Consider the following 15,289-nt stretch of genomic DNA (forward strand, 5'->3'; position numbering starts at 1 on the left):
GTTGGGGTTGTTGCAACATCTTGTTGTCTTTGTGTTCACAGAAATCAGATCATTCTGCTTTTCAAGGTAAACTAATACTCTGTTGCTTCACACTAGCCACAGCGAAGAGAGAGCCTGTGATTGAACTAGCTGCTTGGGTTAGACCAGATTCCCTTCCTTTGCACCAAGGGAGAGTCCTGTTCCCCCTTAACCCCCCACCATGTCCTGAAATGCCCACATGATTAATAAAGCTGTCACCATCTGTAGTAGTTTCAGGAACAGGACTTCCCATCTGTACCGAGTCTCGTCTCGCTCCACTGTTCCAGATTATGGATTGGCAAGTTTGGACAGAAGAGGCATGGGTTGGACACCACTTATGTCGCCAATTAGGAAGGGAAGTCATTAGTGGAGGCTGAAGCTATGTTGTGGCCTAACAGAGGCTGTTACTCAACCAGAACATGTACCTTTCATAAAAGGTGCTTGAGAAGAGCATTATAAAAGAAAACCCAGAGCTGCGTAAGGGGAGATTGGGTCAAAACCTTCAGCCATTTGACCCAGAGATATGTTCTAATCGGAAAGGAAGATGGAGATGTTTCAGGGAAGGAATTCCAAAGCTTAGGGTCTACGCAGCTGAAGACACAGCCACCAGTGCTGGAGCAATTAAAATGGAGGAAGGTGGGGGACTGGAGGGGGGGTGGGTGCGGGGGGCAGGAAGGGGGCGGGGGATATGATGATCTCCAGCCCCCACAATCATCCAAGAGTCGCCATTGTCCCAGATAACCATAGGCTCCCCCTAAAGGGGGAAAGAGCTGACTGGTGGTGATTTAACCAGAGGGTCACCACGCCTCAGGCCAGGGGCAAGGTTGAGGGGGCAGGGCCTTCATGAATAACCTCAGCCGGTACAGGAATTGAACCCACGCTGTTGGCGTCGCTCTGCATCACTAACCAACCGCCCATTCAACTGAGCTAAACCGACTGAGATAAACCCATTATTACAGAGATAGGGATGGGAAAGAAGGATACGAGTTTTAAAATCAAGATGTTGCTTTACCAGAAACCAACGCAAGACAGTAAGCACAGGGGCGAGAGGGTGAGAGTCGAGGTATGGACAGTTATTGGCTGATCTCAAACTTTAGAGGGTAGAATTTAACAAATTATTTTACAAAGCCTCTGGACATAGATGTAGAAATACCAAACACGCAAACACCCGTTTCATTATAAAAGCTCTTTAATACATTGTTCAATACTCAGTACATTGTCACATTAATTTTTATCCTATTAAAAAAGGTACTCACTGAATACCTCGGCTTAATTAGTGAATAAAAAGAGGACAAAATGATCTTAGTGCATTCAGTCTAGTCCAATTTTCTCACATGACAGATTTGTCATGTTGTAGAGTTCAAGTAGCAGTACCCAAAGTTGATTTCTCAGTCCTGTAACATGGGGGTATTTTGTCCTCATACCCTCCAGTGATAACGTGCAGCTAACTTCTACGGAGCGGCGACCCAGGTCTGGAAGGTGCTCGAGAGAGCAGTACGTAGCACCGTGTGATTTGGAATGCAGTTTCCAGCATCCTAAATCGAACCAGGATTATACGGCTGTCTGAGCTTCACAAAGTCATAGATGTTCAATTAGCTCTTACCGGCTATCCTCGCTGAGCGAAGAGTTAATGTTGGTTCTGACACATCTCACAGGCTTTACTGAACAGATCGCTCACTATATGTCCATTAGTACATTCTCTCCCACCCACTGCAAACAGGAAGCCGCAATCGACCTGGTCTCTTCATGCTTAACATATAGTCAGTGGTTGCTATTCACATTTAGTGATTTTTAAAAATCAGTTTCTGAATCTGCACCATCTCATCTCGTACCTCACCCCAGTAAAAAGGACTGGGGATATGTTTTAATTAATTACGACATTATTACTCTCAAGAAACTGGCTTCTTTCGTTTCCTGATACTGTTTGATACATAAATCCAGCACGATTAAGCAATCACATTTTTCATTCATTCATTAAACTTTGCTAATCAAGCAATATCTTCAAGAGTTAAGCACAAGGTCAGCATTAGCACACGAGTTAGATTAACTATGTTAAAGGGGGAAATTCTAATTGTGGAGCCCAAGTACCTCTTTACAATTATTGCTACAATACCATCACTCAACATGATTCAAGACCCCCACCCTCCCGCCAGCCCCAAACCCCCAAATTGTTAGTGTAAGTAGTGTTTGGAAAAAGGATGTTCAACTGTAACAGGATAGATTTGACTGTACCTCTATACAGTGACTAGTTGGCATTTGTGAGCCTAGCACCCCGGCACTCCCATTCTTTTGTGCTTTGGAGAGTTAGGTCCAGCACCGAGGCCAGAATTTCTCCGCACTGGACTCGAGTGTCCATTAGCAATGGATGCAGGAGAGAGCTGCTTTAGAGTGAGAAAGCCTTGGGAACGGAGTCACTGTGTGCTGCCCTTCATTACCAGATGGATAACACAAAGCTCACCACTGGCGGCGACTTTGGGCAAACTCCTCTACACAGCTCAAAGTGCTAATCGGGACCGTGTAAACATGGTGAATGAAGCCTGTTAAATACAGGCAAAAAATGAACTAACCGCAAAAGTAATGGCATTTCGGTTACTCCAAATACCTCTAATCAATACAGATTGGATAACCACTTTGTTGAAAGGCCAGTTATCTACAATAAATTACAACTAGTGCTTAAACTCTTCCCGTTTTTGGAAACAACTACATTCATTTCACTAAACCATTGTGACAATTTTGAGCCAAGCCGATGCACCGTTCTCATCATGAGCCAGTCCTGATCCAAAGTATAATCCCAGCATAAACACGGCGTCTTTAGTAAAGTCACTTTGCAGGATTCACCTGGATGACGTCGCTTGGCACAAGACCCCAATAGAAGCGACGAATTAGACAATGTTCTTTGGCACAGTCGAGCAGTAGGAAGAACAGGATACGTATGGTTGATGAGTTCACGTATACAATTAGACGTGTGGTAGGGGTGGGAGATGGGGGGGGGGGGGGGGCAAGGATGATTAAAATCTGTCTGCTAGCAGACCGGGAATAAATCGAAAACGGGGTTGTTAATAAAAGTGAAAGCTCACCAATAGTGAGCTGCTGTTTTATCGCATGGGTAATGGCTCACCAGCTAAGTTCAAATAACTTCTGTTCCACACACTACTGCGAGTTATTAAGCTGCCTCATTCTAGTGGGTGTTCTGATCAAAGTCCATGAATAATATATACAAAGTACCACAAACTTCACTCCTGAGAATTGCATCATGTTATCCACAGAACTACAAGATGCATTCTTTAGTGTCTGTATTCACCAGACTGATAACACGACGGGTCAGGTTAAACTCTTCTTGATTTTAAGATTTTCTAAGATAACCTGATTTTATTGATCAGAGACAATTCACGTCAGTAAATGGTTCTGTGGTTCTATTGCTGATCCGCGCAGATATGATCACATGATCCTACATGAGGCCTTTATTGGCTGTGAAGGACTGTGGGGCATCCCTGTAAGACATGGAGTGGGATTTTCCCCACAATGTGCTGAAGGTGGCCTACCATTGGCTGGCAACGGGATGTCCTGGTCCCACTGCCATTAACGTTGCTGCATCGCCCCCCCCCCCACCCCCCAAAGCGCAGGGGAGGGGGTCGCTATCGGTGGGACTGGAAGATACCGCCGGTGGGACTGGCGGGAAAATCAATCCCACCCATTATAGAAACACGTGTTCGGCGAACTCCAGGGCTGTTGGCAAAAGCAAACCTTTTTTTTGAAGAACTCAGCAGGTCTTGAAGCATCCGTGGAGAGAAAAAAACAGAGCTAACGTTTCCAGTCCAATGTGACTCTTCTTTGGAACTCCCGAGGCAGATTAGGCTCGAAACGTTAACTCTCTGTTGCTCTCTCCACGGATGCTGCCAGACCTGCTGAGTTTTTCCAGCATTTTTATTCCAGGTCTGTTGGGTTTTCCATACTGGGAAAATTAACTGACTGGAGTTAACAGCAAGAGTCAATTGGAGGATGTATTTTAAAACAATGGCAGTGCTTTGGAGTGGGTGGTCTTGTGGGGCAGTGGGTAAATACCCCCCCCTTGTGGCGCAGTGGCTAAACAAACACCCCCACCTTGTGGTGCAGTGGGTAAACACCCCCCCTTGTGGCGCAGTGGGTAAACACCCCCCCTTGTGGCGCAGTGGGTAAACACCCCCCCTTGTGGCGCAGTGGGTAAACACCCCCCCTTGTGGCGCAGTGGGTAAACACCCCCCCTTGTGGCGCAGTGGGTAAACAAACACCCCCCCCTTGTGGCGCACTGGGTAAACACCCCCCCCTTGTGGGGCAGTGGATAAACACCCCCCCCCCTTGTGGCGCAGTGGGTAAACAAACACCCCCTCTTGTGGCGCAGTGGGTAAACAAACACCCCCCCTTGTGGCGCAGTGGGTAAACAAACACCCCCCCTTGTGGCGCAGTGGGTAAACATCCCCCCCTTGTGGCGCAGTGGGTAAACATCCCCCCCTTGTGGCGCAGTGGGTAAACATCCCCCCCTTGTGGCGCAGTGGGTAAACATCCCCCCCTTGTGGCGCAGTGGGTAAACATCCCCCCCTTGTGGCGCAGTGGGTAAACGTCCCCCCCTTGTGGCGCAGTGGATAAACATCCCCCCCTTGTGGCGCAGTGGGTAAACATCCCCCCCTTGTGGCGCAGTGGGTAAACAGCCCCCCCTTGTGGCGCAGTGGGTAAACATCCCCCCCTTGTGGCGCAGTAGGATATTCTTGTTGCCGCTCTGCTCTCTCCCAGTTGCTGCTCGTTGCTTAGTGTTACATTCTGGTACTGTGTAGTTGGACTCGATGTCACACAAGGGCAGCGGATAAAGAGAAATAAACGCTTTATTCCAAATCAATTCTCGGGGCAGAGTTGTGTAACACCGATAAAACAGGGGCCAGCTACCAGGACCAACCAGACTGCCGCCAAGGACAGTGAGAAGCACCATGAATCCTGGCACAAAGAAGCATGAAATTCTCCAAATTTAACCCACTGCACCAAGACTAAACTCCCGATTAAAAATAGCCAAATCCTGTTGTGTGAATAAGGGCCCAGATGTTTGTGGCACTTTGTGTGGATGGAATTTGGAAGAGGGGAATTCTGTGATGGGAATCGCTGGATGGGGAACTCTCGCAGTAATGGTGTGATCAGGGATGCACTCGCTCGTGGGCCTTTACCTATACGATCAAAGCAGCACGCTCCGTGTTGGGTGAGTATTCCAGAATTTTCAATCTTCCTTCTTGGGAAGGCGGCCCATCTTGGTCCGGATGTTCCGCAGCAGGAAAAAGGCCACCGTGGTGACGGCACAGGATACCTCCGCTATCCAGAACGCCGTGTCCCAGCTGTAATATTTGGCGATCGAACTGAACGGGAAGCCGGCCAGGAATCCGCCCACTGCAGGACACGGGACAGAAGCGGATTATCAGCGGCGCAGGAGTAACTGTAAACTGCACATTCACAAGATAATCCATTAAAATTATTTAAACTTCCAGCCGCCACCATGCTCCCCTGTCAAATGAGTGCGCTAATCCAGTTGAAGGATGTCAATGACTTAGGTGGAACTTTACAATTTTTGGTACCTTGTGTAAATAAAGTACATAGCACGGTGGCACAGTGATTAGCACTGCCGCCTCTCGGCACCAGGGACCCGGGTTCAATTCCAGCCTTGGGTCACTCTCTGCGTGGAGTTCTCCATGTGTCTGGGTGGGTTTCCTCCAGGTGCTCCAGTTTCCTCCCAGAGTCCAAAGCTGTGCAGGTTAGGCATGGGTGTCACGATGGCATAGTTCGCAGCACAGTGGTTAGCACTGCTGCCTCACAGCTCCAGGGACCTGGGTTCGATTCCCGGCTTGGGTCACTGTCTGCGTGGAGTTTGCACATTCTCCCCGTGTCTGCTTGGGTTTCGTCTGGGTGCTCTGGTTTCCTTCCACAGTCCAAAGATGTGCAGGTTAGATGCATTGGCCAAGCTAAATTGCCCCTTAGTGTCCCAGGATTCATAGGTTAGAGGGATTAGCAGAGTAAAGATGTGGGGTTATAGGGATGGGGCCTAGGTGGGATTGAGAGTGCAGACTCAATAGGCTGAATGGCCTCCTTCTGCGCTGCAGGGATTCTAGAATATATTATAAAATACACATGGACATCAGGCAGATCAGATGCAACACCTGGTGAAACTTCCTCTACCCTGCCCCAATATCATGCAGCCTCACAAGCAGTCATTGTTCATTTGCTCTGTCAGCTATCTCTGTAGCCAGTCGGAGGTTACTCATCTGAGTAACAAAATTATTGGCCGCTGAGATTTTGGATCCCTGCCCAGTAGTAACTGAGTTAAGGTTGGTAGAATGGCTGAGCAGTCTAAGGTTTTTGGTTTGAGCCTCTGTGGATGTGTGGGATCTTATCTTTGGGCGTCACGGTGACACAGTGGTTAGCACTGCTGCCTCATAGCGCCAGGGACCCGGGTTCGATTCCCGGCTTGGATCATTGTCTGTGTGGAGTTTGCACATTCTCCCCGTGTCTGCGTGGGTTTCCTCCGGGTGCTCCTGTTTCCTCTCTCAGTCTAAAGATGTGCGGGTTAGGATGATTAGCCATGCTAAAATGACCCTCATGCCAGGGGGATTAGCAGGGTAAATACGTGGGGTTGCGGGAATAGGGGCTGGGTGGGATTGCGGTCGGTGCAGACCTGATGGGCCGAGTGGCTTCCTTCTGCACTGCAGGTATTCTATTCTACCCCACTGCTGCCAGAGTTTAAGGCACGTCCTCATTGCAGTCCATTTAACGAGGGGTGTGCTCGGGACCTGGGCAAAGCTCCATTTAAAAGGGCCTGCCCCTTTAATTCAACCCTCAGTTTATTTGATTTGGTTCAATTGGTTATCTGATTTACTCGAAATAGGAGTAATTGGGTTAAAGCTGTCCACCTTTAAGCCAGGTGAGAGAGGGAGGAGACTCTCTCTTTTATCAGTCAGTGCTGGGAGGTCCGAATCCCTTTGGCTGTACAACAATGTACTGGAGTGAAGGACTTTGATCTTTCCCTCCATCTGTGCAATTGCATCTTCCACCGAGATCAGGAGATAACAGAGAGGAGGAATCACGCTCATGCCTGCACTTCCTTTGGAAGAATGTGTGGGGGACGTGATTAGCTCTGGAGAAAAATTGCTTCATTTTTTTTTTTACAGGTGTTACAGAATTCCAAACAGTCTCAAATTGGATTTGGACTTAATTTAATTCTGCTCCATATGTAATAATTTAGCAGTCACAGTCTTCTTGTTTTCGTCCTCAGACTAACTGCAGCGGTAAAGATGAGCGATTTAGCTATACTGCATCCTGGTGGGATGTGTTAACAACTGAAGGAAGATCTTTCGCAGAGATTCTCCCATTCATCCACTAGCTTTCCCACTGCTTCCGAGAGTCTTCTGAAGTTAGGGGCGGCTCGGTAGCACAGTGGTCAGCACTGCTGCTTCACAGGCTCCAGGGACCTGGGTTCGATTCCCGGCTTGGGTCACTGTCTGTGTGGAGTTTGCACATTCTCCTCGTGTCTGCGTGGGTTTCCTCCGGGTGCTCCGGTTTCCTCCCACAGTCCAAAGATGTGCGGGTTAGGTTGATTGGCCAAGCTAAAAAAATTGCCCCTTAGTGTCCTGGGATGCGTAGGTTAGAGGGATTAGTGGGTAAATATGTAGGGATATGGGGGTAGGGCCTGGGTGGGATTGTGGTCGGTGCAGACTCGATGGGCCGAATGGCTTCTTTCTGTGCTGTAGGGTTTCTATGATAGGAAAATGTGCTGAAAATTCCAATGGGAAATTCATTCATGTCCCTAAAAAGCGCTCCACTTCCCAGGCCCAGAAACCTTTAACTCTGCAACAAAAAGCTAAATTCGATGCCTACGGAGTTGCTAAATCATAGAATCCTACAGTGCAGAAGGAGGCCATTCGGCCCATCGGGTCTACACTGACCACAATCCCACCCACACTCCTATCCCCGTAACCCCCTATATTTGCCCTAGCTAATCCCCCTGACACTAAGGGGCATTTTAGCATGGCCAATCAACCCAAACCAACACATTTTGGACTGTGGGAGGAAACCGGAGCACCCGGAGGAAACCCACGCAGACACGGGGAGAATGTACAAACTCCACACAGACAGCGACCCAAGCCGGGAATCGAACCCGGGTCCCTGGTGCTGTGAGGCGGCAGTGCTAACCACTGTGCTGTCCCATAAATGGGGCAATGATGATGATGTCAGGTTCCGTTGGATGAAGCTCAAAGCTGCCCGTCAACTGTTTCGCTGCATTTCTTAACTTACCGTTTGCCATCAAAGCCACAATAGCATGAGATGTCCCCGAAAGGTTAGACGGTGCAGACTCATTGGCTATCACTCCAAACAATGCGATTGGCCCGTAAGAACAAAAGCCAAAAATGGCTCCCAAGGTTAGAATCCATAGCTAGGAGGAAAGAGAGGGGAGTTTAAAACAAAGTATAAAGATTGTACAGCCTGAATATTTTTTATTGAACACATGGAAGATGTGGTCACCATTGGCAAGGCCACCATACATTGCCCATCCCTAGTTGCCCTTGAGGATGGTTGAATTCTGCAGTCTGTGGGGTAACAGAGTTCCATGTGTTTAATTTTTAAGTTTATTTATTAGTCACAAGTAGGCTTACGTTAACACCAAAATGCAGTTACTGTGAAAATCCCCTAGTTGCCACACTCCGGCGCCTGTTCGGGTACACTGAGGGAGAATTTAGCATGACCAGTGCATCTAACCAGCATGTCTTTTGGACTGTGGGAGGAAACCCACGCAGGCACAGGGAGAACATGCAGACTCCGCACAGACGGTGACCCAAGCCGGGAATCGAACCTGGGTCCCTGGTGCTGAGAGGCAGCACTGCTGACCACTGTGCCGCCCTCTGCGAAGCGTTCCACAACTCTGACCCAGTAACAATGAAGGAATGGAGATACGTGTCCATGTTAGGTTAGTGTAACTTCGAGATTCAGTTGCTGCCCTTGTCCTCCTGGGTGGCAGAGGTTGCGGATTTGGGTGTGAACAGCTAACTGCTGAATAACTACTTCTTATTTAATTAAGCTACTTTGGAGATTCATTGTTGCAAAATGGCCAGGAATGGCCATGGAAGGACAGCAATGAAGCTGACTATCAGTCAGAGACAGGGTGTCAGGAGCTTAAGCAGATCAGCGATTAACATTTTTATTTATTCATTCATGGGATGACGGAATCATTGGCATGGCCAGCATTTATTGCCCATCTCTAACTGTTCAAGGTGGTGGTGAGCCTCCTTCTTGAATCGCTGCAGTGTGTGTGGTGTAGGTACACCCACAGTGCTGTTAGGGAGTTCCAGGATTTTGACCCCGGCGTCAGTGAAGGAACAGCCGATATATTTCCAACTCAGGCTGGTGCGCGACTTGGAGGGGGAACCCCCAGGTGGTGGCATTCTCAGTTGTCTGCTGCCCTTGGCCTTTGAGGTGGTAGGGGGGGGGGGGGAGGTCACAGGTTGGAAGGCGGAGTTGGAGGAGCCTTGGCGAGTTGCTGCAGTGCATCTGGTAGAAACGCAGATAGTGCCCTCTGCTGCCACTATGTACCAGTGGTGGTGGGGGTGAATGGGGTGCTGATCAAGCAGGCTGTGTTGTCCTGGATGGTGTCGGTGCAGACTCGATGGGCCGAATGGCCTCTTTCTGTGCTGTAGGGTTTCTATGATAGGAAAACGTGCTGAAAATTCCAATGGGAAATTCATTCATGTCCCTAAAAAGGGCTCCACTTCCCAGGCCCAGAAACCTTTAACTCTGCAACAAAAAGCTAAGTTTGGATGCCTACGGAGTTGCTAAAACATAGAATCCTACAGTGCAGAAGGAGGCCATTCGGCCCATCGAGTCTGCACCGACACCATCCAGGACAACACAAGCGTTGTTGGAGCTGCATTCTTCCAGCCAAATGGAGAGTGGATCACACTCCTGACAGCCTTGTAGCTGGTGGCAAGGCTTCGGAGAGTCAAAAAGTGAGATACACATTTAAGTCTTCTGTAAAAAAATTGTCCTCACATTTTCAAGTTGATTGAGTATTGAAAGAAATTCTATATCTACCTAATCTATAGGATGTTTCTAATCTATAGCATTTTACAGGTTTACAGTAATGTACAGAACCACAAGTCACTGCAACGGACATGCAGTCATTCATTGTAAGCTTTGAAGAAACGTTCATACAAACAAGTTTCTGCAGACATTAAAAAATGAATTCAACAAGGGTTTAGAAATGGATGCACAGAGATAAAGGTCAGGCAAGGGAAGGGGAAGCAAGCTATCGCAAGGGAGAAGAGAGCGAGAGAGACAGAGGAGGAGAGAGGGAGAGAGAGAGAGAGAGACCTCATCTTCAGTCAAGTTGGTGATTTGAGTCAGAGGCAAGAAGATTAATGTCCAGAGCTCAGTCTCCTGAGGAAATAAAGAGGAAGAACATCACAGAGAGTCAACAAAGAGTTCAGCAAATAACTTTTCACACACCATGATCATATAATTTAGTTACTCATCAGACAATCACAGTACAGAAGGAGGCCCTTTGAATCTGGGCAGACTCTGAAATAAGAGCAACTCAGGTAGTCCCACATCCTCCCATGGCCTCATAGCACCTTTGTCCTAGTCCCCTTTCCCTCATAACCCTGCAAATCTTTCCTCTGAATATTGATCCAATTCCCTTTTAAGCCTCGGATTGAATTTGCTTCCACTGCACACTCAGGCAACAAACTCCAGACTCTAACCACTCGCTGCGTAAAAAGAGTTTTCCTCATGTTGCCTTTGCTCCTTTTACTCTTCAATCCATGCCCTCTGCCTCTCAGCCCTTCCGCCGAGGGGAAAAGTTTCTCCCCATCTACTCTGTCCAGACCCTTCAAGGTTTTTAAACACCTCTATCAAATCTCCCGTTAACCTTCGCGAAGGAGGACAGCCCGACTTCTCCATCCTATCCCCGTCTCTGAAACCTTCTCATCTCTGGAACCATTCTCGTGAATCTTCACGCCACTAATCCTTGCTAAACTGTGATGCTCAGAATTGGACACAATGGCTGGAATTTTACCGGCATGCCCGCCCGCCCTCGGCTCGTAAGATCGCGCCCGAGGCCAACGGAGAATGTTGTTCTGCGAGCCTCGCCCACCCCGGTTTCAGGGCGGGCGTGCCGGGTAAAATGAGGGCCAATACTCCAGTTGTGGCTGAACCAGTGGTTTAGAAAAGTTCATCAGAACTTCCTCCTTTTTGTACCCTATGCTTTTGTTTTTTAAATAAAGCTCAGAATCCGTACGCCTCGTTAGCCAACTCCTCAACCGGTTCTCTCCAGCACTGGAATATTGTCCTTAAATCAACACTGACAGCACAATTCCTTTCATCAACTCTGCTGAACAGGTTACATGATGTGGAGATGCCGGCGTTGGACTGGGGTAAACAGGTTACATCCAGGAATATTTACTACCCACTTTACCCCATTGGATCCAGGTCTCCGTTAGTGCCACAACTTTATACACCCCCTGATATCAGTCACCCAAAGGACATAGTAGGTTTTGTGAGGATAGGAAGCAGCCCATGTTCAAACAGGGAGAATCAGAAGCTACTGATGTTTGAGACAAATCCAATTGAACATAAGGACCAAGAGTATGAACTGGAGGTCTGCCCGTCATCCCCGCATTCTGTGTCCCTGTTGGGGGGGGTTCAATCAGAACATAGGACAGTACAGCACAGGAACAGGCCCTTTGGCCCATGATGTTGTGAACATGATGCCAAATTAAACTAACCCCTTCTGCCTGCCCTTGGTCCATATCCCTCTATTCCTTGCATATTCATAGTAAGAAGTCTCACAACACCAGGTTAAAGTCCAACAGGTTTATTTGGGATCAGGAGCTTTCGGAGTGCTGTTCCTTCCTCAGGTGAGTGAGGAAGGGGCAACGTTCCGAAAGCTCGTGATTCCAAATAAACCTGTTGGACTTTAACCTGGTGTTGTGAGACCTCTTACTGTGCCCACCTCCAGTCCAACGCAGGCATCTCCACATCATTGCATTTCATGTGCTTATCTAAAAGCCCCTTAAACACCCCTATCGTCTCTGCCTCCACCACCACCCCTGGCAGCGCGTTCCAGACACCTACCACACTCTGTAAAAAAAAACTTGCCCCTTACATCTCCTTTGAACTTTCTCCCTCTCACCTCAAGTGCATGCCCCCTAGTGTTAGACATTTCAACTCTGGGAGAAAGATTCTGACTGTCAACCCTATCTACGCCTCTCATAATTTTATAGACTTTTATGAGCAAAGACTCTGGACGGGATTTTCTAGCCGCATCCTCCCGAGACAGGAAATTCCCACCCGAGGTCAACAGACCTTTAAACGGTCCACCAGATTTCTCGCCTTGCCCTTGGCGGTTCCCGCGGTGGGCGGGACTGGAAAACTTACCCCACCAGATGGAACCGCATGCATGCAAGACGCGCTAACTGGCAGGCAGCAGAGATAGAATAGTTTAACAGGCCCGTCAGAATCATGAAGTGAGGCTGGGGTGGCACAGTGGTTAGCATTGCTGCCTCACATCGCCAAGGACCCGGGTTCAATTCCGGCCTCGGGTCACTGTGTGCGTGTGTGGAGTCTGCACATTCTCCCCATGTCTGAGTGGGTTTCCTCTGCGTGCTCCGGTTTCCTCTCAGTCCAAAGATGTGTGGGTTAGGTTGATTGGCCATGCTAAATTGACCCTTAGTGTCAGGGGGATTAGCAGGGTAAATGAGGTTTACGGGAATAGGGCCTGGGTGGGATTGTGACTGAATGGCCTCCTTCTGTACTGTAGGGATTCTACGACCTTTAAACTGTCCATCAGATTTCTCACCTCGCCCATGACGGTTCCCGCAGTGGGCGGGACTGGAAAACTTACCCCATCAGATGGAACCGCATGCATGCAAGACGCTCTAACTGGCAGGCAGCAGAGATAGAATAGTTTAACAGGCCCGTCAGAATCACGCAGTGAGGATGATGCCAGTCCACCAGACAGTCCCACTCCACAGTGCACCAGAGAGAAGGAGAAACCTCGCCCCAGCACCCAGGGACAAACCTTAGAACGATCATGGATCAAACTCTATTCTCGTTACCTTGGTAGACTCGGCAGTTACCGTGACCCTAAAGAGGTACATCGATACAGCCATTCCTGCCATCATTGAGAGCAGAAGTCCATGCCGAGGATTCCCGTGACTTCGAAGGCCGTGCTGGAAGAGATTGGCAGAAACGACAGGTTTTTTAGTTTATTTATGAAAGTGAGGAACGACTCGCTTTTTAAAAAAAAAACACAATGGGCTGGAATTTTCCAACCATTCACGCCAGCTGGATTCTCCAGTCCCGCCGCAGTGAATGGAGATTTGGCCGAGCGCCAAATTCTCCATCCTCGCTGGCAGCGGCAGTGGGAATGGCTGGAAAATCCCGGCCAACAGATTTAATACAATTGCTCAACGTCACCTGTGAACATGTCGGGGTGAAGAAATGTAAGAGACAACTAAAGAATAAAACTCACCCACCAACACCTGGAGGCCACAGTTTTGTACAGAGATATTAAATGTGTACAGTCTTGGTCTCCTTACTTGAGAAAGGATATACTGGCACTGGAGGGGGTGCAGAGGAGATTCACTAGGTTGATTCCGGAGTTGAGAGGGTTGGCTCATGAGGAGAGACTGAGTAGACTGGGGCTATACTCATTGCAATTCAGATGAATGAGGGGAGATCTTATAGGGACATAAGATTATGAAGGGAATAGATAAGATAGAAGCAGGGAAGTTGTTTCCACTGGCGGGTGAAACTAGAACTAGGGCGCATGGCCTCAAAATAAGGGGGAGCAGATTTAGGACTGAGTTGAGGAGGAATTTCTTCACACAAAGGGTTGTGAATCTGTGGAATTCCCTGCCCAGTGAAGCAGTTGAGGCTACCTCGTTGAATGTTTTTAAGGCAAGGATAGGTAAATTTTTGAACAGTAAAGGAATTAAGGGTTATGGTGAGCGGGCGGGTAAGTGGAGCTGAGTCCACGAAAAGATCAGCCACGATCTTATTGAATGGCGGAGCAGGCTCGAGGGGCCGGATGGCCTACTCCTGCTCCCAGTTCTTATGTTCTTATTACAACAATGTGTCTTTAACCTCACCGACTACACCAGTTTCCATATCAGTCAACTTAAACCCCCTGAGACTAAGGGGCAATTTAGCATGGCCAATTCAACAGATTTAATCGGAGACTGAGAATTTGGTACCAACGTGCCCTAGTATCAGGAATCTAAACTCCCTGATGAGTAAGCTCTCTCTCTCTCCCCCCCCCCCGGACAGGTCAACACACAGCGAATTAACGCTCTTCATTACTTGGCTTGCCGGGGTACTTCCGCCTCTATCGGGGAGAACATCCTTCCTCCAGAAGTTGTCAGGGCAGCAGCGCCACCGGTAGGGGTGGCCACTGCTGGAACTACAGGGAGTCCCCCAAAGAGAGACTCCATGCAAAATTCCAGCCCAAATTTCAGGACAGCCAGTCCCCAAGGTGCAGTCACTTTTAAATGATGCAAACAGCACAGTACAAACTAAAGCACAACGTGACAATACACTGCGAGGGCAAAAATAAAATGCTGCAGACGCCGGGGTTAACCTTTCAGCTCAGTGCTGCTTCTGATATCATTCTCACAGCACTGCCCCTTCACAGCGCCAGGGGCCCGGGTTCGATTCCTGGCTTGGGTGACCGTCTGTGTGGAGTTTGCAGGTTCTCCCCGTGTCTGCGTGGGTTTCCTCTGGGTGCTCCGGTTTCCTCCCACACTCCATAGATGTGGGAGTGCGTGTGCGTGTTAGGTGAATTGGCCATGCTAAATTGCCCCTTAGTGTCAGGGGGATTAGCAGGGTAAATAAATAGGGCTATGGGGATAGGGTCTGGGTGGGATAGTTGTTGGTACAAGCTTAATGGGCTGAATGGCCTCCTTCTGCACTGTAGGGATTCTATGTTCATTCTAGCCTCTCCCAGAAAGGGATCACAGTCACAATGTCTGCTATTCATTGTGCATACAGAACTGAGAGGGGTGGGGGGAGTGGGACGGAGCTCCAGGGACCTGGAGGGACCTCCAGGGACCTGGGTTCGATTCCCGGCTTGGGTCACTGTCTGTGTGGAGTATGCACATTCCCCTCGTGCCTGCGTGGGTTTCCTCCGGGTGCTCCGGTTTCCTCCCACAGTCCAAAGATGTGCGGGTTAGGTTGATTGGCCAGGTTAAAAATTGCCCCTTAGAGTCCTGAG

The 15,289-nt window shown here is 48.8% G+C and overlaps 1 protein-coding gene across 3 annotated transcripts in view; it reads right to left on the reverse strand.

The window, feature by feature from the left end:
- Nucleotides 1–1,195: 1,195 nt before the first annotated feature.
- LOC144479906 (glucose-6-phosphate exchanger SLC37A4-like) overlaps nucleotides 1,196–15,289 on the reverse strand; it is a 42,956-nt gene continuing 28,862 nt past the window's right edge. For 2 of the 3 annotated variants that reach the window (XM_078198943.1, XM_078198944.1), the window contains exons 7-10: nucleotides 13,134–13,247; nucleotides 10,390–10,455; nucleotides 8,320–8,458; nucleotides 1,196–5,424 (exon numbers count right to left, since the gene is read on the reverse strand). In XM_078198943.1, the coding sequence (XP_078055069.1) occupies nucleotides 5,258–5,424; nucleotides 8,320–8,458; nucleotides 10,390–10,455; nucleotides 13,134–13,247 (486 nt within the window). In that variant the 3' untranslated portion in view covers nucleotides 1,196–5,257. The remainder of the gene's footprint in view (nucleotides 5,425–8,319; nucleotides 8,459–10,389; nucleotides 10,456–13,133; nucleotides 13,248–15,289) is intronic. The other variant, XM_078198945.1, reaches the window with a different exon arrangement.

Source organism: Mustelus asterias, chromosome 27 (genome assembly GCF_964213995.1).
Source record: "Mustelus asterias chromosome 27, sMusAst1.hap1.1, whole genome shotgun sequence".
NCBI classification, from domain to species: domain Eukaryota; kingdom Metazoa; phylum Chordata; class Chondrichthyes; order Carcharhiniformes; family Triakidae; genus Mustelus; species Mustelus asterias.